At 42.6% G+C, this 27,969-nt stretch overlaps 1 protein-coding gene across 3 annotated transcripts in view; it reads left to right on the plus strand.

The window, feature by feature from the left end:
* myom3 (myomesin 3) overlaps positions 1 to 27,969 on the plus strand; it is a 75,165-nt gene that overhangs the window by 41,538 nt on the left and 5,658 nt on the right. For 2 of the 3 annotated variants that reach the window (XR_008756706.1, XM_055903502.1), the window contains exons 12-30: positions 702 to 901; positions 1,291 to 1,344; positions 3,214 to 3,341; positions 6,273 to 6,456; positions 6,753 to 6,927; positions 7,238 to 7,359; positions 13,017 to 13,204; positions 18,182 to 18,308; positions 19,177 to 19,361; positions 19,482 to 19,596; positions 19,779 to 19,935; positions 20,238 to 20,344; positions 20,427 to 20,471; positions 20,742 to 20,878; positions 21,887 to 22,031; positions 22,372 to 22,431; positions 24,645 to 24,712; positions 24,848 to 24,955; positions 27,835 to 27,922. Coding sequence is in view for 2 of the 3 variants with exons in the window: in XM_055903502.1 (XP_055759477.1) it covers positions 702 to 901; positions 1,291 to 1,344; positions 3,214 to 3,341; positions 6,273 to 6,456; positions 6,753 to 6,927; positions 7,238 to 7,359; positions 13,017 to 13,204; positions 18,182 to 18,308; positions 19,177 to 19,361; positions 19,482 to 19,596; positions 19,779 to 19,935; positions 20,238 to 20,344; positions 20,427 to 20,471; positions 20,742 to 20,878; positions 21,887 to 22,031; positions 22,372 to 22,431; positions 24,645 to 24,712; positions 24,848 to 24,955; positions 27,835 to 27,922 (2,393 nt within the window). In the remaining variant the exon portion in view is untranslated. The remainder of the gene's footprint in view (positions 1 to 701; positions 902 to 1,290; positions 1,345 to 3,213; positions 3,342 to 6,272; positions 6,457 to 6,752; positions 6,928 to 7,237; positions 7,360 to 13,016; positions 13,205 to 18,181; positions 18,309 to 19,176; positions 19,362 to 19,481; positions 19,597 to 19,778; positions 19,936 to 20,237; positions 20,345 to 20,426; positions 20,472 to 20,741; positions 20,879 to 21,886; positions 22,032 to 22,371; positions 22,432 to 24,644; positions 24,713 to 24,847; positions 24,956 to 27,834; positions 27,923 to 27,969) is intronic. The other variant, XM_055903503.1, reaches the window with a different exon arrangement.

Below are 27,969 nucleotides of genomic sequence, written 5' to 3' on the forward strand. Positions count from 1 at the left end.
GCTGATCGATGCGCGCGCGTGTGCGTGTGCGTGTGCGTGTGCGTGTGTGTGTGTGTGTATGTGCATGTGTGTGTGTGTGTGTGTGTGTGTGTGTGTGTGCATACTTTCATCATTACACATCTTCTCTATTTAGCATGCAGAGAGCACATTAAAATACTAATGTTAGGTCTCACTCTGATGTATTATACGATATATATATATATATATATGTATATTTATTATATGCATCAGAGAAAGACCTAACATCAGAGAGACCTAACCTTCCAGTCGCCTAGCAACACATACACAGCTTAATGTTCTCTCAAGCTATTTGCTTTCTTTGTTTGCTTTCCCAGGTGGCATTGCTTCTTGTTCGGTATTGATTTATCAGCATTCAACGGCTGCTTTTCGTCACATTTTCTTATGAATGAGTTGTGAGACTTGTTATGTTGATATTATGTATTTGGGTTGAAAAATGATTGTCCTTTGTTGGCTGAAATGTGTTTTTCTTTTATGCAATCGAAAATGTTTACAAATGTATTTTATAATGACAAAATTATATTCACGGAGAAATAACTAAATCGGTGAATGTTGCTCTAAAAAACTATTTTGAAAGTCCCAAAGTGAAATACATTTTTTGAAATCTCTGATCTTCTCCTTTCCCTTCTCTTATGGTCTCTTTCTCTCTCGCTCTCCCTCGCTCTCTCTCTCCCTAATCCTAGGTGTGACATTGGTAGTGGGCAGTGGGTGCGTTGTAATGACACCATTCAGAAGGCATGTCACTACCCTGTGAGAGGTCTGAGTGACAGCACCATCTACCAGTTCAGGGTGTGTGCCGTCAACCAGGCAGGTGTAGGACGCCCCTCTAAGGCCACCGAGCCTGTCATCACCACCGACCCTTTAGAACACACCAGAACTATGGGTAATCTGCACACTCAGATTTACACACACCGAACACACTCTGGGTAGAGGTCATTAGATAGAGAGAGACATAACATAGGCTAAATAGAATACATTGTGTGTGTGTGTGTGTGTGTGGTGGGGGCTATGAGAGCGAGAGAGAGAGAGAGAGGAGCGGAGAGGACAGATGGGTGTGCTGGTCAGATGCTGTGGATCATTAGGCACAGATGAAGTACGGCCAAAAGGTTGGCTTGCCTCTGACTGTTTCCCCCAGCTCTCTCTCTCTAGCTCTCTCTCTGCTGAGCCCTGGCATGCTGGCATCGTATGGACGGTTTCTTCCATGTTATCTACTCATTGTGCTATCATGCATTTCAATTCTTTATTTTTCTCTCTCTTTTTCTTCTCAATCAGTTATCAAGGTGGACAGAGGTAGAGAGATCACCATCACCAAAGACCAGCTGGAAAGTGAGAAACCACATACATCATCATTGTAGTACTATTACTGACTGTGTTCGTAGCTATGGTACTACAGCATTTTCAATTGTATCCCCCAGCGGTTTCCCTAGACCGAATAGTTACGATACAGTATCACTGCATATTTTTGCTTTCCCCTTGGTATTCTTTAGACATTTGAAAACACATGTTCTGCAATTCTATACAGTTTAACATTACTTTTTTTGGGGGGGGGGTATTTTTTATTTTTTATGGAGGGGTATTTTGAAAACACAGTATGTGGAAGTGGAAAGGGATTTTTTTGTTTTGGTAAAACCGATTTTTTGGAAACAGTTAACTTCAACACTTTAGCCATGGGGCACAAAGAAAATGGTGTGTTTGTATGTTTTGTAGTAAAGAAAGATACGCATTTCTGTTAGGGGAATTTTATAATTCCTTTATGTACTCATGAATTAAAATCAATCTGTCTATTTCTAAGAATTTGTAAGATACTTATTAACATAAAATAGACAGGGTCCAGTCTTATTAGAATTAGATAATAGTGTTTATTCTCGTGAGCGCGCTCCCATTTAACCACAAACAACAGTTTATATACAAAATATGATGTCATTGGTTACAGAATAAAGCTCCTCCTCTTGACCAAGATAAAACAGGTTCAAAAGTGAATTCCAACTCTCCAGCGCACACACATGACACACAATATCATTTATTCTCCTGAAGGCTCACTATGATTTATTACCACTTATTACCACAACTCAAGATAATGGAAGACCTAAGAAGTTACTCAGTGCCTTATCTAAACATCTCAGGGCTAAGTTGGGTCAGTTCAACCATAGTTTAACGATCCTTTTTGCTTACTTTATAACCCTCACCACACACCTCTCCAACTTAGTTGGAATGGTGTTTATTATGTTTTAATTACTCCCTGTTCATGCTACATAATCCTTTCCTTATGAATTAACATTATTAATCAGATATAATAATAATACAGTGTAGAGTTCAATTAGTTATAGTTTTATCTAAATGTAAACATTGTTTAGTCATTATTCATAAAATTCCTAACATTTTCCAATGACATCATCAACCAATTAGCAGACAGGCAATGCCTACTAACAATTGGTCAAAATCACATAGTGCACACCGTTGTCATTGGAAACACTTATCTTTCACTATCTTTTTTTACTACAAGACACCCGTGGCAATTTCGCCTATGATATTTAATATAGCAACGTCATGTTTCTTCGTATCTTCCATCATGCTTTGTGAAAGCAATGTACTTTGTTCCATTAGGTGGACTATTCTCTATGGTGTCCTAGTAAATGCACATTATAGCCCAGGGTAGTCAGCGTACTTCTCTCTGAACAGGGATCATAACATGACCCTGATGTAGCTCAAAGAGGGAGGAGGAGGCAAACACCATGGAAACACCAGGGAATGGTGTACTATGATGAGAAATAAAGTACTATCTCAGCCTCATAGACTGCCATACTCTCTTTTTTGAGGCACCCTGGTACAACTTAAGGTTTCAATGAATCAATAAGTGTGTGTGTGTGTGTGTGTGTGTGTGTGTGTGTGTGTGTGTGTGTGTGTGTGTGTGTGTGTGTGTGTGTGTGTGTCATGACACAGTCTGTGCGTTTCTCAGGAAAAAAAAACAATTTTATATCTGACCCTTGCTTGGTCATGTGATCCAATGCTCTGGGTCTTGTTTAGCAGGGTACACCGTAGCCAAGCTATTTGCAATGGAAAATTAAAATATGTGTTCCTATTGGACAAGTTCAGATAGTAATCCTCCCCGTCTCTAAATGTTTTCTCCTTCTGACCATGCCCCTGTTGTCTTTACTATCTTCTACACCCATCCTCCCTCCTTCCCTCTGACCTCAGGTCAGATGAAAGTCCCATTCCCTCCCACTGGTGTCCATGCCTGTGAGGTGAGTGACAACTACGCCGTGCTTAGCTGGACTGAGCCAGAGCCCAGAGGCAAGGAGCAACTTACCTTCTATGTGGAGCGGGTGAGTTAAGGCCTGTCCTCCTACTCATACACACAATACAGAGAAACACACACACACACACACACACACACACACACACACACACACACACACACACACACACACACACACACACACACACACACACACACACACACACACACACACACACACACACACACACACACACACACACACACACACAGACCAGCTAAACATTCATTAAAACGCAGGTCCAATTAACCCTCAACCCGGCCATCTTAGTGCGTGTAGTGTCAGCCCGCAGCTGCCCATTGATCTGTTTTACTGTTGTAGACTCGGAGCCAAATTAATGAAGAGCTCTGACCATTATATAAAGATTAAAGAGGAGGGAGAAAAACACTGGCGGTGTCAGTTTAGGTGGGCATCGGTGCAATCGTTAAAAACTGAGAGACCTTGAAGTTGCTCTCTTGTCGCTAGTTAATTTGCTTTCTCATGAACTAACAACAAACGTTCCTGTGATGTGCAAGGAATGATTCCAAGAGACCATTCCCTTAATGTCAAATAGAACTGACCCGGAACGTGGTTACCATGTTCTCAGAACTTAAGATATTATGTGTACAAAACATTAGGAACACCTGCTCTTTCCATGACTTAGACTGACCAGATGAATCCACGAGAAAGCTATGATCCCTTATTGATGTCACCTGTTAAATCCCCTTCAATCAGTGTAGATGAAGGGGAGGAGACAGGTTAAAGAAGGATTTTTAAGCCTTGAGACAACGATTGTGTATGTGTGACATTCAGAGGCTGAATGGGCAAGACAAAATATTTTTGTGCCTTTGAACAAGGTATGGTAGTAGGTGCCAGGCGCACTGGTTTGAGTATTTCAAGAACTGCAGCGCTGCTGGGTTTTTCACACTCAACAATTTCATTGTGTATCAAGAATGGTCCACCACCCAAAGGTCACCCAGCCAACTTGACACAACTGTGGGAGCATTGGAGTCAACATGGGCCAGCATCCCTGTGGAACGCTTTCAACACCTTGTACAGTCCATGCCCTGACAAATTGAGTCTGTTCTGAGGACACAATGGGGTGGAACGCAAATATTAGGAAGGTGTTCCTCATGTTTTGCGTATGTTCTAGGCACATTTCATTGGAACGGTGCAAGATATTTAGATATCCAGTTTTCTGTGAGTGAAGAGAATATTCCATCAAAGTCCCACCAAGCATACACAGACCATGGTTACCATGTTCTCAGAACATGAGATGTTCTCGACAAGTTAAAGGAGAACGTTTCAAGAACATTCATGTGCCCTCCAAAAAAATGTATTACACATCACTTATTGATGCCGAGCCAATCAAGGCCCTGATTGGTGAACCACTGACCCATTCATAGCTCTTTGTCTGTTGGCAATGTTAGGGATACTCACTCACACCGGTGCTTTTAACATAGTGTTTTCAACGTACATATTTAACACACATGGTTATATTGTGCATGTTCATTTATACAGTAATTATTATTCAACATGTCCTAGCCTGGGATTTGAACTCACAACCTTAGTTCAACGTACTTCTATCTTCCCGATGCGCCACCATGCCCGTGTCAGGTGTCAGTTAATCTGATTATTCTCTCATCCTTGAATTGATTGACTTATTTCAGCAATTTAAAGGCTTTCTGTATAGTTGCCTAATATTGGTGGGGCATATTAACCTATTAACATATTAATGGCCTGTTTTAATGATAGCCCTGAATCACTATGATCAATAAAATGTTTTCTTGAGTGTACTCTTAACAGAGCTGAGATTTACTTCAAAGTGTATTCACCAAACTGGATGTTTCAGATCTACACAAGTGCCTAGGGAGGGGGGGTTAGGGTTTCTTCTGGACAGGACCTCTGGCCCAATAAGCACATGCCCTAAAGATATCGAAACGTTGATGGAATATTCTCCTAACCCTCGAAAACTGGACGCATTAATGTTCTTGCAACGTCCCATAAAACACGTCTAGAACATTAATGTTGTATAATCCAATAAATTCTGTTTGACATTAAGGGAATGTTCTCCTAACCTTAACACCAAAACATGTTAAAAGGTTTCTCACAAGGTTTTAGCTAACATAGAATGTTCCCCCAACTAATGGAAAACTGGACAACTGGACATTACCTGTAACATTACACAAACGTTCTCTCTCCCCATAATTGTTAGCTGGGTCAAAGCTCTCTCTCTAGGCTTTGGGGGTGATTAAAAGTATAACTCTTGGTTTTCTAGGTTCACGGTTGTGAATTAGCCACAGTTTTGTTCTGGGTTAGTTTTAACGTCAAGGAGGTTTTATAGTACATGTTGTGGGTGTGTTCGTACATGGCCACCAAACTATAAAGGACACAAGTGTTCCTATTTTGATGAAGGTCTTACAACGACTAAAGTTTGTCAAAGTTTTGGTTGGGGGGGGGGGGGGGATCATTCATTTTACATCTCCCCCAAAGTGCCCCAGTTCTTCAATATCAACCAGGGCTCTGCATGCTAGATGCCCAACAGCTTGCAATTACAATAATGAGAAGAAAAGCGGCAAACTGCCACAGGAAATAGCTTTTTATTGGACTTTTATAAGTAACTCTGTAATAAAACTGTCCAATCCATCAAAAGCATCTGAAATTACCAAGATCTCCCGCTTCTGTTCTGCCCAGGAATATTCAAATATCCGCGGCTCGCCCTTGGGCTTGCGCTTTATAATCGCTGATCTCCTTTTAAACACTGGGTTTTATTCAAATGTACATTTTAAAAAGGACTTAAAGATATGGGAATGAAGTTAATGGAGCAGAAAAGAGAAATAATAGTGAGAAACACTTGGATTAATCACCGTGTGTATGTCTGTCTGTCTGTCTTTCTGCCTACTTCTCTTTCCATCTACCTCCGTGTCTCTTTCTGCCTGCCTGTCTCTCTCTCGGTTCGTACTTCCTTCTGTCCATCAGTCCATTGCAGGTAAAAACAGCTGGCAGCTGGCCAGCATGGACATCACGGTGGGCTCTCCCAGGTTCCCCATGTTTAACCTACAGAAGGGGAAGTCCTACTGCTTCCGGGTGCGCTCCGTCAACAAGTTTGGCGTGAGCGAACCCTCAGAGCCGAGCCCGCCAATCTCACTGGTACAACCCCAAGGTGAGGGAGAGGAATAAACTTATTCTTTCTTTAATGTTATACTAGTTCCATTGATATGGATTTGTGTATGCTGTTATAAATAAAAAACAGTTATATGATTATTCTACAGGGACAATGGTTCATCAGTTAACCATTTTTATCCTTCCTTCAGTACCTTCTCTATGGAAGAAAGTTTTTTTTAAACAGTTCTACCTTGAACCATAAAGGGTTCTCCTTACAGGGATGGCTTTAGATAGACTGTTTTTATTTTCCTAAGAGTGTGCCAATCAGCTGAGCTTACTGTGTTATCCTGTTAGCTGCTCCTGCTCCAGCCACCTCCGTCTTGGCCATCCGAGACACAGATTCTGCTGTCCTGCTTCAGTGGCAGGAGCCCAAGGAGAAAGAGGGCATTCTGGGATACTACCTGTACTATAGCGAGGCTGGGAAGCAAGAGTGGAGGACGGTCAACAACAAACCAACCACCAACACCAAGTACAGTACTGAACTCACTGTGCCATTTAAATTAACTGAGCTCCTCTATTTTGAAAGCTGTTTATATTGTGCATTGGATAAATGTTGTAGTTTACTCTCTTGCCACTAATTCTACAACAGAACATGATGGGACTGTTTCCAGGACACAGATTAAGCCTAGTCCTGCTCCATTGACATTTCCAGTTAAATTGCTTTTTAGTCCATAGAACCATCCCAATGTAGAAAGAATTGCTTAGGCATTAGGCCTATATGAATAGTCAAATTTGACATTGCAACACCTAGGCCTAAATGAGGTGTTTTTTCCTCTCAGGTTTACAGTCAATGGTCTGAAGTCGAAGAAGGAGTATGTGTTCAGAGTGAAGTCTGTGGGTCGAGCTGGGAACAGTATCTACTCCAACGAGTCTCCCCCTATCCTGGTGAAAGCAGCTCTCAGTGAGTACCAGACAAAAACAGCTGACTGACCCACAATGTTGGACATGCTCCTGGAACATATTCATTAGGGCAAACTGAAATAATGAAACAAATAGAACTAGTTCAGATAGTCTCTCCCTTTTTTCCCCGTCTGTTTTCAACGAATCACAGAATAGTAATTAACTAGGAAGTCAGGGCACCACGGACAAATTTTGTTTTTAGAGTGTCAATTTCACGAATATATCATATCTTATCGATTACAGTCTTCTATTAATGTATTATTACTTCATCAGTCATATTCTGAATGTCACAAACCCTTGGATATCTGCACGAACTCTAGCATAGATAATGAATCAGCGATATACAAATTGGCTTAATTATTTATTTACTAACTAACTTAATCAATCACAGAATTACTTAAACACACACAGACAATAGGTCATACTGACATGATAGAAAAGTCCCTAGTGGGCTAAGCCGATATGACAGCTTGGTAGACAAAGGAAAGGGGTGGGAACAGTTCAACAGTGGGAAGCTCTGAGAGGATTCACTGTAATACAGTTGATAACTACACTCATAGAAATTGCTAATACTTTGAACATGAACAAACACTCATTCGAAATGAAATTGCACATTTCATATTTACAAGTGTATGCCTTTGCTGTCCCTCTCTGCGATCGCTGGTCCGTCTGCTGGATAGTCCGTTGACAGAACGCCTCTGGTTTGTCCACCAGAGATCAATGTCTGTTGTAGGTTGTTATAATGGATACTTCAGAGTACAATTAGGAAATGTTCTCAGATCGGATGCGTGTACCAGACTAAAGTATTTAATTGTTCTTTAGTTTGTAGATTTCTTAGCCAATTCAACGTGGGAATGATCTCCACGTTCTCTGGTCTTTTCCTTTGGTAGAGTTGCCAACCATTTCGACATGTAGCGACAGCTTCCATGTTTCCTGGTCTTGTCCTGGAGTTGTAGTTTAAACCACTTCACACACCAGCGTCACCCGGCATGTTTTGGTCTCTAGAGTGATAGCCATTCCAACGTGGCGACCTCGTCTGGCGTTATCTTGACTCTAGTTTGTAGATTTCTTAACCATTCAAGACGTCCGGCTTGCCGTGGGTCTCTTTGGCATCAAGTATTACTTACATTTACATTTACATTTTAGTCATTTAGCAGACGCTCTTATCCAGAGCGACTTACAGTAGAGTGCATACATTTTATTACATTTTTTACATTTCATTACATTTTACATACTGAGACAAGGATATCCCTACCGGCCAAACCCTCCCTAACCCGGACGACGCTATGCCAATTGTGCGTCGCCCCACGGACCTCCCGGTTGCGGCCGGTTGCGACAGAGCCTGGGCGCGAACCCAGCCCAGCCTGGGCGCGAACCCAGAGACTCTGGTGGCGCAGCTAGCACTGCGATGCAGTGCCCTAGACCACTGCGCCATCCGGGAGGACCCCGGAAGTGGCGCACTTCTTCTTTGTTGAAAGTTTCAGAGTTCCAGCCATTTCAACGTGGGAACTCCTGTCCCTGCGTTTTTGACTAATGTACATTTAGTCAGAAGTCCTTTATAAGCACTCGCCTTGGAGGGCTGTTCCATGACACCTGATGTAATGTCTGGGCTCACAGGGGCGTTCTAAACAAGTATCTCGTTTAGAAGGCCAACATCACATTACATCTTCTCACAAATAGTTTCATATTCAATCATATAGTTTATACAACCATCAGATGCAAACCCCATAATTGAGAAGTGTACACAAACAAAGACACAGTAATGTGTGTTTCCTGTCCTTCATGAGATCACCAAATGAAACAAACTCGACATTACTGTCCCTTCAGTGTCCACGGACCATTCCCACATTCTCAAGCATAGAAATATTGTTTAATTGTCAAATTTTGGGGATTAGGAGTTTTGGCAAGAATAATGTCTTTGTTCTGCCTCAATACTCCATGGCAGCGAAGAGAGTTTCTCCCAGGAATTTATGACCGTTGTAAAAACTGTGGTGGGAGAGAAAGTGAGAGGGGGAGGGGTCACGATATACACCCAAAAGGGCCACGTCGTGACACAGGGAAATGTGTTTATACTTGTGAATGTTTTCATAGTGATCTCTTATTTACACTTTCACTGGCTAATTTGACGGGATAAGGAGGTGTAAATGTGAAATATTAAGTGATCATGTAAATTAGTTGGAGTCCATTTTCTTTTTCAGTCAGTCTTTGTTAGTAGCCAAGGCTTGTTTCTCTGTATTCTCCTTTCTCTTCATCAATCTATTCCTGATCTCAATTCACCATTAGTTCATAACAGCCTCATGAACCCATTACATGATGACAGGTATTAGATCTAATGGGTAGGCTCCTGAATTATTTTGGTTTGTCCACAAACACAGTGAAATACATAGACTTGTGATGAGGCAGGAACCTGATCAATAACTGCTGACCCCTCTCACTGCTGTCTCACCCTATAATATCATGTCTGATAATAATAATAATAACATGCACTCTGCAGGCTGCTACAATGTAATGACTGCTCATTTTAGCTGCCACTCACAGTGATGCCAGATTTCCCGAATCTGGACTCGGATCAGTTGATGATATGGTTGAAATCCAATATTTTGTGTCTGGAACCCTGTGTGGCCTTAAATTAACTGACCTGATACATGGAAGTGGACAGAATAGAATGGAATACAGAAGAATAGAAGCTGATTAGCTATTTATTAAAAACACTATCCATCTAAACCAGGGGTGTCAAACATACGGCCCGCGGGCCGGAACCGGCCCCCAAGGAGGTTCGATCAGGCCCGCAGGATAATTTGAAAGTGGAAAAAATGCATAAAAGACATGGAATTAATATTTTTAATTCGCTGCAATTCATGGATTATCCGCTAAGGGGCGCACTCTTTCCATCAGAGTAGAAGACAAGCCGCATCACTGAGACAGACTGAAAACAGCAGACGATATCAATGCGCCATCTGCTGCTTGTTACGACGTTGTTAATACCTTGGTCTCTACCTCTCCGCTACACCCTCATTAGCCAAAATGTCGTTATCCAAACGGAGAAAAGTAGATAAGGAGTGTAGAATTTTCAAAGAAAAATGGACCACGTCCTATTTATTTACAGAGATGCACGGAAAACCCTCGTGCTTGGTGTGTTTGCAACAAGTTTCGGTATTGAAGGAATATAATATTCGACGCCACTACGAGACTCATCACAGCGAAAAATATGACGGCTTGCAAGGACAACTGAGAAGAGATAAGATTAACGAATTGCTGGCGGGTCTGAGGAAACAGCAGTCAACTTTCATCCAGAGCCGAGAAGTCAGTGAAGCAGCGGTAAAAGCCAGCTACCTAATTGCTAGCGAAATAGCATTAGCATCGAAGCCGTATTCCGACGGTGACTTTGTTAAACGATGCATGATGAAGGCGGCTGAACTTGTATGTCCCGAGAAGCGACAAGCTTTTGCCAATATTAGCCTGACGAGGAATACTATAGCAGAGAGGATTTCGGAACTATCGGCAGATTTAGACAGTCAATTGAAACAGAGAGTCAAGTCATTTATTGCATTTTCCGTGGCAATTGACGAGAGCACTGACATCACAGATGTGGCCCAACTGACCATATTTATTCGAGGAGTTGATGAGACATTGACTGTTACTGAAGAGTTTCTTGAGTTGGTGCCAATGATGGACACCACAATAGCCGAGGACATTTTCGGCTCTGTCGTTGCTGCATTGGACAGAGTTGGAGTGGACTGGTCCCGCGCTGTCAGCCTGGCTACAGACGGCGCGCCATCCATGGTCGGAAAGAAAGCAGGTGTCGCGACAAAGTTCAAAGACAAAGTACAAGCCCTTAATGGAGGAGATCGTTTCTGGACATTTCACTGTATTTTGCACCAGGAGGCATTGTGTTGCAAGTCGCTGAAAATGGACCACGTCATGGTGGTGGTTGTTCGCACTGTAAATTTCATCCGGTCCAGAGGTCTGAACCATCGTCAGTTTGACAAACTTCTCAGCGACAGCAACATTACCCACAGCCTGCCATACCACACTGAAGTGAGATGGTTAAGCCGAGGCGCTGTGCTGAGGCATTTCTTTGATCTACGAGAGGAAATCGGACAGTTCATGGAGAAAAAAGGAAAACCGGTGTTGGAATTACAATCTCAGGAATGGCTACGGGACCTTGCATTCTTGGTTGATATTACTGAACACTTGAACAATCTGAACAAAATGTTGCAAGGCCGCAAAAAAGTTGTCACAGTTTTCTGACAACATACATGCATTTAAGTTGAAGCTGACTTTGTGGGAGATGCAACTGGCAAATGGCAACCCTGCTCATTTCCCCTGTCTGAGAGATGTGTGTGTGACCAGACCTGATGCGGACATGAAACGGTACAAAGACAAAATTGCAGGACTACTGCGGGAGTTTGAGAAACGTTTTCAGGTATTTGGTGAACTTGAGACAGAATTTTCAGTTTTTCGCTCACCTTTCACAGTTAAAGCTTCTGATCTGCCGGTCGAAATTCAGCTAGAGATAATTGATTTGCAGTGTGATGCAGATTTGAAGGGCAAATTTGCCTCTGTAGGTCTGGACAGATTTTATCAGTATCTACTACCAGGGTACCCCAAATTAACAGCCCTGGCTGCTAAAATTTTGTGCATGTTTGGGACAACCTACCTTTGTGAACAAATTTTCTCAGTGATGAATATCAATAAAACAAAAATGCGTTCAAGGCTCACAAACAAGCACTTAAATGACATTCTGAAAGTGACAGCTAGTCAGGACATGACACCTGGTGTTGATGCACTTGTACAGGCCAAAAGAAGCCAAGTTTCAGGAACAAATACAAGTCCAGACTAGACTAACACCTTTAAAATGCTGCCTTAGATACTGTTTGCATTGAAAGAATACAGCTCTGTGAAGATGAATCCTTACTGTGGTGATTTAAAAAATGTGCACTTTAATGTTAGTCAGCAGCTTCAAAACAAAAGTTGTGTGATGGAATTCTACTGTTCATACAACTCCATAAATTTTCAGTATGTATTGTATGTGTATGTATGTTTCATGTATGAAGTTTACAGATTTACAGGACAGGCGAACACTTTCTTCATTACACATTTCAAATCACTCTCCTTAGTTTGTAAGGTGTACGCAGGGATTACATTTAGATTTTATATGCGTATGTGTAAGTGGTTTAAAAATTCCTTTCTTTAAAAGTCTCATTTAATCTTAAAGTGCATTACTATATTTTTCAGTACCAATTAAAGTTTTGTGCCTTTGTACAATCAGTGGGATCAGTTGTAATGCATATTTGTGAATGATAAAAGTAAATTGCACATTTGTCTAAGGAAATATGAGGTGTTTCATGAAATGTTTTGTAAAAGGATAGTTCATTAAATTTCAATATTTTCCTAATGTTCTTGTGCTTCTTTACACCAAAACAAAGGAAAGACATGATATTTTGGTTATTTATAGCAGAGTATGGTATAATTTTAATGGTCCGGCCCACTTGACATCTCCCTAGGCCGTATGTGGCCCACGATGCGAAATGAGTTTGACACCCCTGATCTAAACTATCTATCTAAATGTAATACTTTTTTTGTTTGTCTCTGGGCAGGCTGAGGAAACGTATAGCATGCCCAAACTTTCTTTTCAAATACATCTCCCCTTCCCAGTTGCCCCATCCCCTTCCTCTGCCATCGCCCTGCTGCTCTGCACTGGCTCTGAGATGATTCTCACCTGGAGAGCCCCTGCTAACAATGGAGGAGACCCTGTACGAGGCTACTACCTAGACCAGAAGGACAAAGAGCTGGACGCCTGGAGAAAGGTCAACACCAAGCCTGCCAAGGAGAGGCAGCACAAGGTGAGGAAGGATCTGGTGCCAGTACCCAGGTGTCACTGCCGTTAGAATATTGGGTCACATTTGACATGACAAAGGCCCTCTACCAGTGTAATGTTAAGGATAAACGCTGATGCTCTGTATATTATCTTGTAAATAACTGACGACTTTTATCCCGCTTATACTACAGTTGCCAGAGAAAACAATACTGAAGCACATATTTACTGGTAGAAATGACATGTTTTAATTGATATTTAATGTTTGATAAGTAAATTCAGTCTTTTTCATCCTCCCACCAAACCTGGTCATTAGTTCTATCGGTTAGCTAGCCAACATAGCAGGCGGAACATAAACTTCTGAGCGGAGTTCCCACATCCGGTTTTCAGAACATCTGGTTGTTGGCAACTCCACTAAGGCTCGGTTGCCAAAGACATGACCCAGTTGTCCATTCTTCGCGATTTTGCCTGGCATTGAAGAGTAGCTTTGTCCTTAAAGAGACACTGTTCATTACAGTAGAGGAGATCGCATTGCATATCAAACACTAGGCTAGAAGCTACTGTGGCGAAATAGTTTGTTGCTAGCAAATCTGCCAATATGACGAACAAATTCAACAATACCAGTTGCTGAAAACAGCTGGTCACACTACAAACACGTGGGAGGATTTGACGTCATAGCTTCAACTGCGTCAAGAAGAACCGGAGAAATTCATGTTCATCACTCACCACGTTAGGTCATCAGATGCTGCAAAGAAATTATATGCAAAAGAAAATTAATGCTATCTAGCTAGCAAAGTTTTCCCCCGACCTGCGTTTACAACGTATCCTATTTCGGTTTGCGTGGTTGTTGTTTTGGCTTTCTGTAACTTTGTAGCAAGTATGGTCTGCGTGGTGCAGTGGTTTAGAATGGGGGAAAAGGCGCCTATTGTTGGAACTATTTCAGAGGTGTCCTATATCTTTTCCAACTGTTCCGTATATCTACATGTAATGCCCACTCTAGAATGCCTTCCTAGCTAATTATTCAACAATGCCGTGGTATAACTAAAATGTCATAACCAACAGGGGCACAACTTTCACATTCTGAAATTGCATTTTTGTCCCCTCTGGAATACACCCCATTAGAACTAACGTCTTTGAATCTACGTAGAAAACAGAATTAGTGGTGGTCAGAGAGCTGAACATAAGGCTCCGGTGGAGGTATACTGGAGAAAAAAAACACATTCCCTCTACTACCTTAGCTGTGTTACTAGGCAACGAGTGGTGGTGCCAATGGAGACTAATGGAAATTGTCACCTGTCTCTTTTTGCAACGGAAATGACAGGTGTCCTGTAACTTTATGGCGTGCAAAAGAGTTATATTTAAGCAATAAGGGCCGGGGGGGGAGTGTGGTATATGGCCAATATACCACGGCTAAGGGCTGTTCTTAGGAACAACGCAAAGTGTAGTGCCTGGTCAAAGCCCTTAGCCATGGTATATTGGCCATATACCACAAACCCCCGAGGTGCCTTATTGCTAATATAAACTGGTTACCAACGTAATTAGAGCGGGAAAAACACGTTTTGTCATACCCGTGGTATACAGTCTGATATTCCACGGCTGTCAGCCAATCAATATTCAGGGTTCAAACCACCCAGTTTATAATGTTGTTTTTAGAGTCAACAGAACAAAGCAATTCAAAGTCTGCCATACTGAAAAAAAGTTTAGAAGTTGGGAGCAAACTGTGCTTTTTCACTAACCAGGGTCTTGTTCAGGAGGCAGGGATATAATGTCCAATAAGAAACGCTTGTTATCGTTTTCTATTGCAAAACATATTGCAACGGTGTGCCCTAATGTCCAAGGTATTTAACATATAAAGCCATTGATCTGCTTGCAGGCATTAATGAAAACACAGTGGTCACATGCAGTGCCCTCTGTTGGGCGAATCCAGCCCCTAAAACTGCCCAGTCTCTTCCAATAATAGTTCCTCCCATCTCTGAGTTCGCTTTTTTTTCTTATTTTTACAAGCTGCTCACTTGCTGCCTCCGTGTAAATGAGATGAATTAGAATATTGATCCAGCGGAGGCGTCATGCTCGGGGCACTCTGGTCTTCCTGCTTGTGTAAACCAATGTAAATTATTTTACCCGGTGAATCCTTTCCTTCCACCACCACTGGTTTAGCAGTCAGGCAGGTATGTCACCTATCCAGCCTCATTAGAAGAATGTCTGAGATGTGAACCCTTAGGATTTTTCGTTATCTCTCTTAGTTTGGAATTCCACCACCATTTTGACCGCAGTGCTTTTACTTCCACTGATTCAGAATCAGGTGAACTGATGCCATCTGGTGGCGATAAGTTGAATTGACAGACACTTTGGGACGAATGCCCCTTATCCCCTACCCCGGCTATACTTCACTGCAGAGCTCCAAGCAGCACTGTCTAGGTATTGATTTGATGAATAGGCTTTTGTTGTACCTAAGTAGGGCTAGCCTAGTGACCAATCTATAAATATAGGAGGCATAGTCTTTCGATGGTGTGATTCCTATCACACTTAAATAAGCCCCTCAGGTTTGTCTATTGATAGCCATTGTCCCATGAATAACTTCATAGGCGATAAGGACTTTAAAGGCTAAGTGGCTGTGAATAAAGTGGTTGGGATTGATGATCTGAATCCCCTTCCTAAAGCCAGCCAAACTACACTGGCAGAATTTATACTTTGCTTTACAGTATGTGGCTCAGTTAGGCTTAGCCGAGTTGTTCTCAACTGTAGAATGTACACTACCGGTCAAAAGTTTTAGATCACCTACTCATTCAAGGGTTTTTCTTTGTTTTCATGTTTTCACTATTTTCTACACTGTAGAATAATAGTGCAGACACCAAAACTATGAAGTAACACATATGGAATCATGTAGTAACCAGAACAGTGTTAAACAAATCAAAATAAATGTTATATTTGAGATTCTTCAAATAGCCACCCATTGCCTTGATGACAGCTTTCTAAAATATTGGCATTCTCTCAAACAGCTTCAAGAGGTAGTCACCTGGAATGTATTTCAATTAACAGGTGTGCCTTGTTAAAAGTTAATTTGTGGAATTTCTTTCCTTCTTAATGCGTTTGAGCCAATCAGTTATGTTGTGACAAGGTAAGGGGGTATACAGAAGATGGCCCTATTTGGTAAAAGACCAAGTCCATATTATGGCAAGAACAGCTCAAATAAGCAAAGAGAAACGACAGTCCATCATTACTTTAAGACATGATGAGTCAATACTGAAAATGTCAAGAACTTTGAATGTTTCTTCAAGTGCAGTCGCAAAAACCATCCAGCGCTATAATGAAACTGTCTCTCATGAGGACTGTCACAGGAAATGAAGACCCAGAGTTACCTCTGCTGCAGAAGATAAGTTAATTAGAGTTACCAGCCTCAGAAATTGCAGCCTAAATAAATGCTTCACAGAGTTCAAGTAACAGACACATCTCAACATCAACTGTTCAGAGGAGACTGCGTGAACCAGGCCTTCGTGGTTGAATTGCTGCAAAGAAACCACTACTAATGGACACCGATAAGAAGAAGAGACTTGCTTGGGCCAAGAAACACGAGCAATGGACATTAGACCACTGGAAATTTGTCCTTTGGTCTGGAGTCTAAATTAGAGATTTTTGATTCCAACCGCTGTGTCTTTGAGAGACGATGTGTGGGTGAACGGATGATCTCCGCATGTGTATTTCCCACCGGAAAGCATGGAGGAAGAGGTGTTATGGTGTGTGTGGGGGGGGGGGGGGGGACGACTTTTCTGGTGACCCTGTCTGTGATTTATTTACAATTCAAAGGCACACTAAACCAGCATGGCTACCACAGCATTCTGCAGTGATACGCCATCCCATCTGGTTTGTGCTTAGTGGGACTATCATTTGTTTTTCAACAGGACAATGACCTAACACATCTCCAGGTTGTGTAAGGGTTAATTTACCAAGAAGGAGAGTGATGGAGTGCTGCATCAGATGACCTGGCCTCCACAATCCCCCGACCTCAACCAAATTGAGATGGTTTGGGATGAGTCGGACTGCAGAGTGAAGGAAAAGCAGCTAACAAGTGCTCAACATATGTGGGAACTCCTTCAAGACTATTGGAAAAGCATTCCAGTTGAAGCTGGTTGAGAGAATGCCAAGAGTGTGCAAAGCTATCATCAGGGCAAAGGGCGGCTACTTTGTTTAATACTTTTTTGGTTACTACATGATTCCATATGTGTAATTTCATAGTTTTGATGTCTTCACTATTATTCTACAATGTAGAAAATAGTACAAATAAAATAAAAACCCTTGAATGAGTAGGTGTTCTAAAACTTTGACCAGTAGTGTACATCACATCAATGGAGTTGAGTAGAGACGAGAGTGTGCGGACTGTATCTCTGACTACATCGAGTCGCTGTCAGTCGATAGTTCTAAAAATGTAAATACGGAAACCCTTACAGTGTACCCATGTTTGTCCTCTGTAGCTCCGTGCCATTCTTTATTTGCTGAAATCCATCATTTTTTATAAAACGTTAATCAAATGCAACCACTGACTGTTTCCTCGTCTCGACTGACAGCGTCTCGATGTAGTTGGAGGTACACTCCTTCCACAGTCGTCGCAACCCAACTCCACCGACATGTCCATATGTGTGGAGTTGAGAAAGCAAGCTAAATTAGGATGAGAGAGCACAACCTCAGATTTAAGATGAATCTCTGCGAATCTGCCCGAGGTTATCCAGATACTGTGTTTTATTATCTTTAAACGGTACCTTTTTTGATTTGTCAACTGTTTGTCCATTCAGGAACTGATGTGCTGAAACTCAAAGCTAGCTGACCCTTGATTTCTCAATGACCAGGGTATTGTTCAGTAGGCACCAAACAGAAAACTTGACCAATAAGAAATGTTCATTTCTGTTGCAAAATGTTTTTAAAATGTTTTTCTAAGGTGTGTCCTAATGAACACAACCCTGGTTGTAATTTGTACAGTAACTGTGTTCATTTTGTGCTGTCTTATTTACAGGTCTGTAATCTGGATTGGGGGCATTACTATCAGTTCCGTGTTTTTGCTGCCAACGTGGTTGGTGTTGGTAAACCCTCTGAGCCCAGTGAGGCTTTCCTGTGTGAGGAGTGGACCATGCCTGAGCCAGGTGAGGATGATGCAGTCATCATGAAAATACACACACTCACTTACGCATACACGAACGCAAAGAGTACACACACACACACACGTTTACTCTCTAAAACACACACACATTCACACGTTTGCTCTCTAAAACACACACACTCTCTCTCTTTCTCTCTCTACTCACTCTGCCATTCGGTAATGGAGCAGTTCAGTACACAGCCGTGGCCAGCTGTGTTGGCCCCATGGTCTTTCTCATATAATGCTGCCTGTTGTGATATTCATATTGGAAATGGAGAGAGCCACACACCATTTATCCCGCACAGCCCATTAATCCAGCTGAATCCAGCCGGCTCTCCCCGTGTCGTAAATAATTTAAATGCGACTGAAAATCGTTAAGCAAATTAACTACCGTGCACTGGCACTTAGAACGAAGGGGTAGATTAAGCAAAATCACTTTACTTGTTTTTAAATGTTATTATTGTTATTTGTTTGTTTCTTTATGATGGCCTGTTCTGTCATGGACAACTTGGCTGTTTATGGGGGATTATAGAACACGGATAAATTTCTATATTTTTCCTGTTTTAGCATGATTTTAAATCATTTCAAATACTTTATCTGTGCTTGAATAAGCATGCATGTTGCAATGTAACCAATAGAAAATCCTAAAAAGTGCGGACCGTGCCCACCTAGCACTCAAATCAGGATGAACCAAACACTGATTTCAAATAGTACTTGAACCCAGGTCTGGTTGGTATATTTCTAACACAGTAGACACTTATCAATCCATGTACTGTATATAATGAAAGACTGTATGGCTTGATACAGATAAACAAATGTGTTTTTTTCCATATTTCTTTCTTTGTGTTATTCTAACCCCACTCATCCCCCAGGCTGCCCTTATGACCTGGAATGCAGGGAGGTGAGGCATAACTCTCTGGTCCTCCTGTGGGCACTGCCTCTCTACGAAGGACAGCAAGGACCAATCACAGGGTACCTGGTGGAGCTGAGCGAGGGTGACCAATCACAGAGCTGGACTGCTGTGAATGAAGAGCCAATTGCAGATACCTTTTTGAAGGTTGGTGAGATATATTTGGTTTATGTAATAAGGATATAGATACATTGAAATAGAGTTAATATGTTCTTGTTTTTGATAAAATGGATCAAATATTTCATTTTGGTGTGATTGTGTTCCCAGGTGTCAGGTCTCCAGGCAGGTCGGACCTATCGTTTCAGAGTGTGTGCCTTCAACAAGGCTGGAATGGGCATCCCTTCTCTGCCCTCTGAGCTTATCAGAGCCCAGACCCAACCAGGTGAGTCATTTTAGGGTTTAGTTAGCCTGGTTCAAGGTCTGTTTGTGTTTGGCGTAACAATGACCATAGGAGTTGGCAAAAGAGCACAAACATGTCTGGGACCAGGCTTGATTGTAGCAATACAAGTCCCTGATTAACAATATCACCAGAATTACTTTTGAGTCATGTTCTTTCTCCATCAGGCACCAGAGACATAGAGATCGGTGTGGACAATGATGGTTTCATCTTCCTGGCCTTTGAGGCCACTGAAATTACGGAGAAGAGCACGTTTGTCTGGAGCAAGAACTACAAAGAGGCTATTGAAGCTGGGAGAGCCAGGGTACTGTGGGAGAACAATAGGTACTGCAATGTTGTATGTGTGTGTGTGTGTGTGTGTCTTTACAGAGAAAGAAAAAAGTGACCTGTAGAGTTGAGAGAGGGCATGTAACCCATGAAAGACTTGTTTAATGTTAAGAGGTTAGCAAAGGGTCAGACTCAGTGGAGATTCTTCCTCACCTCACACTATGATGCAAAATGTACTCCCTTTTCACCTAGCACTATGGTCCCATTCAGGCCTACTTAGTCCCCTGGTCTGTCCTTTAAACCCACTGTCCTTCTAGCCGCCCTTTTAGCTAGCTGTCCTTCCTTCTGTCCATCCCCAGGTCCATCCTAACCTTCACAAACGCCACTAAAGAGGACCTGGGCCTGTACACAGCAGAGATGAGTGACAACCCAGACATCTCTTCCAGTTTCACTTTTACTGCGGAAGGTACTTTATACTCCAAGCTAAAGAAGACCTGCGCAAAAGATTGCTGCTCCCTGTAATTCTCCCTCTCTTTCTTTTCCCATAGATCTGGACAGACTGACTGAGCTCGGCTGGCACATCTGCCACCCATGTAAGACTTAGTTACTGTAATAATACAAGTCTCTATCGAGCTAAAACAATTGATAGTATTCCTTTTCAAATAGAAACAGGCATTATAATGTATTGTTCAACATCCCAATTTCAACAACCCATTCCCTCAGATGTTTTGTTGGGTAAGCCCTATTTTTCAATTCCTGTCATTGTTGTTGAGCACCCTTCCTAGATTCTTTTGTTTGCTGAAGCTTGGAGGCCAACCTGAATCCATAACTTATTCCCTATTCATTGTTCTCTCCCCCTACAGTGATAGCCCTGCGCTCCAAGTGGCAGGTGGAGGTGTCAGAGAAAGGGAACGTGCGTCTCTGGATGCAGACTGAGAGCCTGAGCAACGCTGCAGAGCTCCGCCTCATTCTCAACGACAGAGAGATCTCCAGTACTGCAGTGAGGAGCATTTCAAAACGCAGGCTATATGTTCTAATCTCAGAACCCAGAACTAAATCGTGTGCCTACTAGTTGTCAGGAGAGTGTGTGTGTCCCAAATTAATACGAAAACTAGCTTGGGTGTCAGAATGTTCCTGCTTTAATCGATGGTGCAGTAATGTATGAATAGGAAGACGATGACAAGTTGGTTAAAACAGAAATAGACCGATCCAGGCAAGTTATAGCATGTCTCCCAGAGGTGTGCATAAACTACTGCATTTTGCATACACACATTTATTTCTGAATATATGCAGATGGTTATCTGTTCCCGGATGCAATTTCATTTCCAGTGAAAATCTCCATAAATCAACGAAATGTAGATGGGCCACAAAATAGCAAAATGTTTTATATTTTCCCGTTCAAGTTTGCATTAGTAAGAGGTCAATAGACTGTATAGAAAGAGAAAGTAATCACAAAACAATCCCAATAAAAAATGTTTACCCTCACCATCATTCTTGCAATTTAATTTAAACACAAATCACCTTCATAAAGATTTTCACCAGAATGTACGTAGCGATATGATAGCAATGTTGATTTGTTATCAAATCAACCTAAAACAATAACCACAGGTTGGAAGACTACTGTCGGCAGAGGTTGTTGCAACAGATGTGGATTTTCCATGGGGTTAATAAACTAATATTACACAACTTGCATGTTTTGGACTCAGTGTCTTGCACGTGGTTACTCGGTAAGGAATAGCATGATTGCATCCATGCACGTGTGTTCACGTGAACGTCAACACTGCTAAGGGTTTATTACTAAATGACTACAGATGAGGATTTTCTGAATAAACCAAACACCATTTCCCCCATTATAGCCCCTTGCCTTGATTAGCTGAAATCAACTTGTAGAAATTATTGTAAAAACGTGGGTTCTGTGAGGTGTGCGTGCCTGCGTGTGTGTCCACATGTATGTACATACGCGTGCATTCATGTGCTTGTGTGTGTCCTCTCTCTTCTCTCTCCCTAGGCCCATAAGATTAACTTTGACAAGGCCAGTGGGCTGATAGAGATTCTGTTTGACCAGCTGTCTAAGGAGGACGAGGGCTCCTACACAGCTCAGCTCTGCGATGACCGAGCCAAGAATCAGTTCACCCTGGTGCTCGTGGACGAGAGTGAGTCCATCTGGTCACCCAAACTCATTACCGGGATGTCCATACTACCGAACCGAGCTGAGCTAAACCAAGCTGTGATGAGCTGGCCTGTTGTCGCATCCACCATAGTTGCTGGAAGTGCTGAGCTGAGTTTGCTTCAGATCGGCACAATAGTGTGAAAAGGGCAGCTTACTATTGCTGTGAACTCTAAAGAGCAGTAAATGTTTGGCATGGCTTGATATATAGATTTGTTCCAATCGATTTGGTTATTGCAGTCAATGTTACTGTCTTACTATTGGTAGTTACTACATATCCTCAGTGTGCTAGTAGGGATGTAACCCTGTGGTTGTGTCTTTGACAGAGTTCCGTCAGACACTGGCTCAATCCATGGCCAACAGAATGGACTACAAGAGAAAGTCAGGTGAGTGTTCCCCTATTGGCCCCTAGTTTACCGCTGACCTCTGGGCTGGATCCAGTGCTTCATTTTGTAAATCAGGAGGTCCTGGAACACATAGTGAGTGCCAGGGGGGGGGGGGGGGGGGGGGGTTATCCGGGGGGCTCTGAGGTACACATTGAGTCAGTGGCAGCGCAGCAGACGGAGTAAACAGCCAAGTAGCCTACTGTCTATGGTGATGAAACGGACAGCACTCTCCAAAGCATTTTAGACGTCACTGCAGTATGCCCACATGCTTGAGTACAGCTGCGGGGCTTACACAAGTCTGAATTTCATATAGCCTAATTTTCCAGACGTCAATGTACATCAACATTTTTACACGACACTGCAGAACACATTATGCATTGTGCACACATACTCAGCTGTGGGGCTGACACAACCAGCATTTCATATCATTTTCAAGACATCAAATGTAGCAGTAGAACAAATATCACAACATTGGAATATAACTTCAAATAAGATAAATCAGTGTAGGCTACAGCAGAACACACACATGACAATATATAGGCCTTCCTGTGTGATAATATGAAGCACATATTCAGATTACCTTCACAGTACTGAACAAGTTTGTAAAGGGAAAAAAATGTCCTACCTTAGTTTTCAAAACCTCCCACAATGACTCTCCCCATGTCAAGTCCATTGAACCCCTGAGAGTCAATTTCTTGCTCAAAGCCATGAGCGGGCCTGTGGCTGGGACAATTAGCTTCCTTCTAAGGATTTTCTGAAGATTCTGGCTGTAGTGTCTATTACTTCATTTTGAGTGTTAAGTATTTATAATTTTTATTTAACTAGGCAAGTCAGTTAAGAACAAATTCTTATTTACAATGACGGCCTAACGCGGACGAAGCTGGGCGAAATTGTGCATCGCCCTATGGACTCCCAATCACGGCCGGTTGTGGACCAGGGTCTGTAGTGACGCCTCTAGCACTGAGATGGAGTGACTTAGACCGCTGCGCCACTCGGGAGCCCTAAAAACTATTACCTGGGTATCCTCTTTAGCCTTGTCTATAAGGCTTGCTGTCACCAAATGTGCCTTGGTTCGGGCATGTTCAAAACCTTTTTTTTTCTGAGGGCATCCCACCCACTCTTTTGCTAGTTTCATCCCTCCCAGTGATTTCTAGACCCAAGCTCCCTACCTTTTTGCATGTTGTACAGCCCAACTTTTAATTCTACATGACAAGCCAGGGGTTATATGTTTGATTGTTCTTGAACTGCAAATTGCACCTGCTCTGAGCACTTCGTTGGTGGATGCACTGCCCCCCTCCCCCCAGCTCCCCGTCTCCCTCTCCCGCTGAGTCTGACTCGCTAGTAGGCCTCCCGCAAGTGGAGGTGCCGGTGGTGATGCTGAACTGGAGGGATTAGCAGCGCTGCTAGCTAAGGCATTGCCATCAGGAACAGTTTGCCCCTCACTCCTCTCCTCCGGCACCGACAGTTCTCTGGCTCGTTCTGGGTTCGATTCATCATATTTTTCTGAATTTTTGGACTTTAAAAAATGGCGTCAAACTCGATTGCCTTTTCTTTTCCATTTTTTTTTGGGCTTCGCACGATTCAAATTCAGTAGGGAGACGACCATCCTAGGCTATGTAACTTGATTACATAGGGACCTCTTCACCAGCTGACCACCACTACCAAGAACTGTGTGAAGATCAGTTACTTACCCCACCGGCGCTCCCCATAACCTCTATGTACAAATAAGAGAGCAGGTTTGGAATCAGTGTGGCAGGATAGGATGATTACACAGAAGGATCGCCATGCTTTTACATGATGGTGTTTTTGGGGGGCGGGAGAAATAACGAGAAGGCAACTTGATTTAACGCTGATCGCTTTTATTAGAATGTCTACAGTGCGAACAGTGGAACAATTAATAAATAATGCCGCGAGAGGTACCGGATCCGGGAAAATAGGTGCCAGGAACCAACAAAGTCAAATCTGAGAGGTGCCGGATCCTCTCAGAGAGTTTCTCCCATCCGGCTGACCAAAGTCCATTACTGCCAACAGTAGATAAAGATCTAATTTCTGTGAAAAATGCTCCTGTCAAACAGGCAGCTATAACTTTAGAACATAATATATAATGCTGACACACCAGAATATAGCGAGTTTCATTGATTGACTGCCAGCAAAGACAGCCGCTATATCTCTGTTCCAGTGTGCGCAGTTAATCATTCGCTCTGTTTTTCAAGGACCCCATTTTCTGGAGTTTTTGTCATGGACCGTGACAGAGGACTGTGAGTTTATAATCAAATGCAAGGTAATTTATATATATCCAATATGTTATCTTTGTTATGAAATAATCACGTGGATTCTGTATTCTAATGTGCATGTGTTGTTATGAATGTATTCAGTGTTACTGTATCATTCCAATCCTCTGTCATTCTGGGTCCAGGTGACCAACGTCAGCAAGGATACGACTCTGAAGTGGTTCAAGGACGGCGTGGAGACTCCAGCTGTGTATGACCAGCAGACTGGAGTCAGCACCATGACTGTGCAACAGGTACACACACCAGATCCAGTCCTCATAGGGCCGGTTTCCTGAACCCAGATTAAAATGAATCCTGGACTAAAACACACTTTCAATGGAGATTCTCTATTGTGAATGGATCCAGGACTAGGCTGAATCTGGGTCCAGGGAACTGGCCCATAACCCCACTATTTAGCGCACAACTGGATATTTGACCTGGTGACCTTCCGGCTACAGATCCGCCTCTCTAACTACTAAGCTACCAACCACCTCATATTTGCAGTATAGTAATGTACACTACCATTCAAAAGTTTGGGGTCACTTAGAAATGTCCTTGTTTTTGAACAAAAAGCTAAAAAAATCTCTATTAAAATAACATCAAATTGATCAGAAATACAATGGTGACATTGTTGTTTTTGTAAATGACTATTGTAGCTGGTAACGGCTGACTTTTAATGGAATATCTACATATGCGTACAGAGGCCCATTATCAGCAACCATCACTCCTGTGTTCCAATGGCACATTGTGTTAGCTAGTCCAAGTTTATAATTTTAAAAGGCTAATTGATCGTTAGAAAACCCTTTTGTAATTATGTTAGCACAGCTGAAAACTGTTGTCTGATTAAAGAAGCAATAAAACTGGCCTTCTTTAGACTAGTTGTGTATCTGGAGCATCAGCATTTGTGGGTTCGATTAAATGCTCAAAATGGCCAGAAACAAAGAACTTCTTCTGAAACTCGTCAGTCTATTCTTGTTCTGAGAAATGAAGGCTATTCCGTGCGAGAAATTGACAAGAAACTGAAGATCTAATACAACGCTGTACGAGATCTACCTCAATCAGCCCGGCTAACAGGTGCCTGTATGTAGCCTCGCTACTGTTATAGCCTCTTTTTACTGTTGTTTTTATTTCTTTACTTACCTATTGTTCACCTAATACCTTTTTTTGCGCTGATGATTAGAGCCTGTAAGTAAGCATTTCACTGTGAGGTCTACCTACACCTGTTGTATTCGGCGCACGTGACAAATAAACTTTGATTTGACTACTCCCTTCACAGAACAGCACAAACTAGCTCTAGCCAGAATAGAAAGAGTAGTGGGAGGCCCCAGTGCACAACTGAGCAAGAGAACAAGTACATTAGAGTGTCTAGTTTGAGAAACAGACGCCTCACAAGTCCTCAACTGGCAGCTTCATTAAATAGTACCCGCAATACACCAGTCTCAACGTCAACAGGTAACTCCGGGATGCTGGCTGTCTAAGCAGAGTTCCTCTGTCCAGTGTCTGTGTTCTTTTACCCATCTTAATCTTTTATTGGCCAGTCTGAGATATATATTTTTCTTTGCAACTCTGCCTAGAAGGCCAGTATCCCAAAGTCAGCTCTTCACTGTTTTACCTTTATTTAACTAGGCAAGTCAGTTAAGAACAAGGGATTTGAACTTGCAACCTTTTGGTTACTAGTCCAACGCTCTTACCACTAGGCTACGCTGTCGCCCTGTTGATGTTGAGACAAGTGTTTTGCAGGAATTATTTAATGCTCAGTCCCCTCCTGTACTCCCTGTTCACTCATGACTTCATGGCCTGGCACGACTCCAACACCATCATTAAGTTTGCCGATGACACAACAGTGGTTGGCCTGATCACAGACAACGACGAGACAGCCTATTGGGAGGAGGTTAGAGACCTGGCTGTGTTGTGCCAGGACAACAACCACTCCCTCAATGTGAGTAAGACAAAGGAGATGATTGTGGACTACAGGAAAAGGAGGACCGAGCACACCCCCATTCTCATCGACAGGGCTGCAGTGGAGCAGGTTGAGAGCTTCACGTTCCTTGGTATCCACATCACCAACAAACTAACATGGTCCAAGCACACCGTGAAGAGGGCACAAGAAAACCTATTCCCCCTCAAGAGACTGAAAAGATTTGGCATGGGTCCTCCGATCCTCAAAAGGTTCTACAGCTGCACCATCGAGAGCATCCTGACAGGTTGCATCACTGCCTGGTGTGGCAACCGCTCGGCCTCCGACTGCAAGGCACTAGAGGGTAGTGTGAATGGCCCAGTACATCACTGGGGCCACGCTTCCTGCCATCCAGGACCTCTATACGAGGCGGTGTCAGAGGAAGGCCCTAAAAATTGTCAAAGACTCCAGCCAGCTTAGTCATAGACTGTTCTCTCTGCTACCGCACAGCAAGGGGTACCGGAGCGCCAAGTCTAGGTCCAAGAGGCTTCTAAACAGCTTCTACCCCCAAGCCATAAGACTCCGGAACATCTAATCAAATGGCCAGACTATTTGCGTCCCCGTCCCCCCTTTTACGCAGCTGCTGCTCTCTGTTATTATCTATGTATAGTCACTTTAGTAACTCTACCTACATTACCTCAATTACCTCGACTAACTGGTTCCCCCACACATTGACTCTGTAACGGTACCTTCTGTATATAGTCTCGCTATTGTTATTTTACTGCTGCTCTTTAACTACTTGTTACTTTTATTTCTTATTCTTATTTGTATTTTTTAAATGGCATTGTTGGTTAAGGGCTTGTAAGTAAGCGTTTCACTGTAAGGTCTACAGCTGTTGTATTCGGCGCATGTGACTAATACAATTTGATTTGATCAGTGATCATCACACACACACAGACTGTGTCAGAGTGTCTCTACAGTATGAGTGTTTATAGATCATTGCATGATTACCCACCGGGCACACACTGGTTGAATCAACGTTGTTTCCACGTCATTTCAATGAAATTACGTTGAACCAATGTGGAATGGACGTTGAATTGACGTCTGCCCAGTGGGTAGGATTGTCTGTGTACAGAAAGTCAAACGTGTTTTGGGTATTCTCAAACCCTGTGTGTGTGCGGACGTGCCTGCGTGTGTGTCATAGTGATTGACTGTTTTCTCTCTGGTGAATCTCAGGTGACTAAGAAGGAGGCAGGACACTACAAAGCCGTGGTGTCTGATGGTAGAGGACAGGATGCCACCACACTGGAGTTACTACATGAAGGTGAGACATCATGGCACTGTCATGGACAACCATATCCATGATGGCCC

The sequence above is a fragment of the Salvelinus fontinalis genome, chromosome 38 (genome assembly GCF_029448725.1).
Source record: "Salvelinus fontinalis isolate EN_2023a chromosome 38, ASM2944872v1, whole genome shotgun sequence".
Taxonomy (NCBI): Eukaryota; Metazoa; Chordata; class Actinopteri; order Salmoniformes; family Salmonidae; genus Salvelinus; species Salvelinus fontinalis.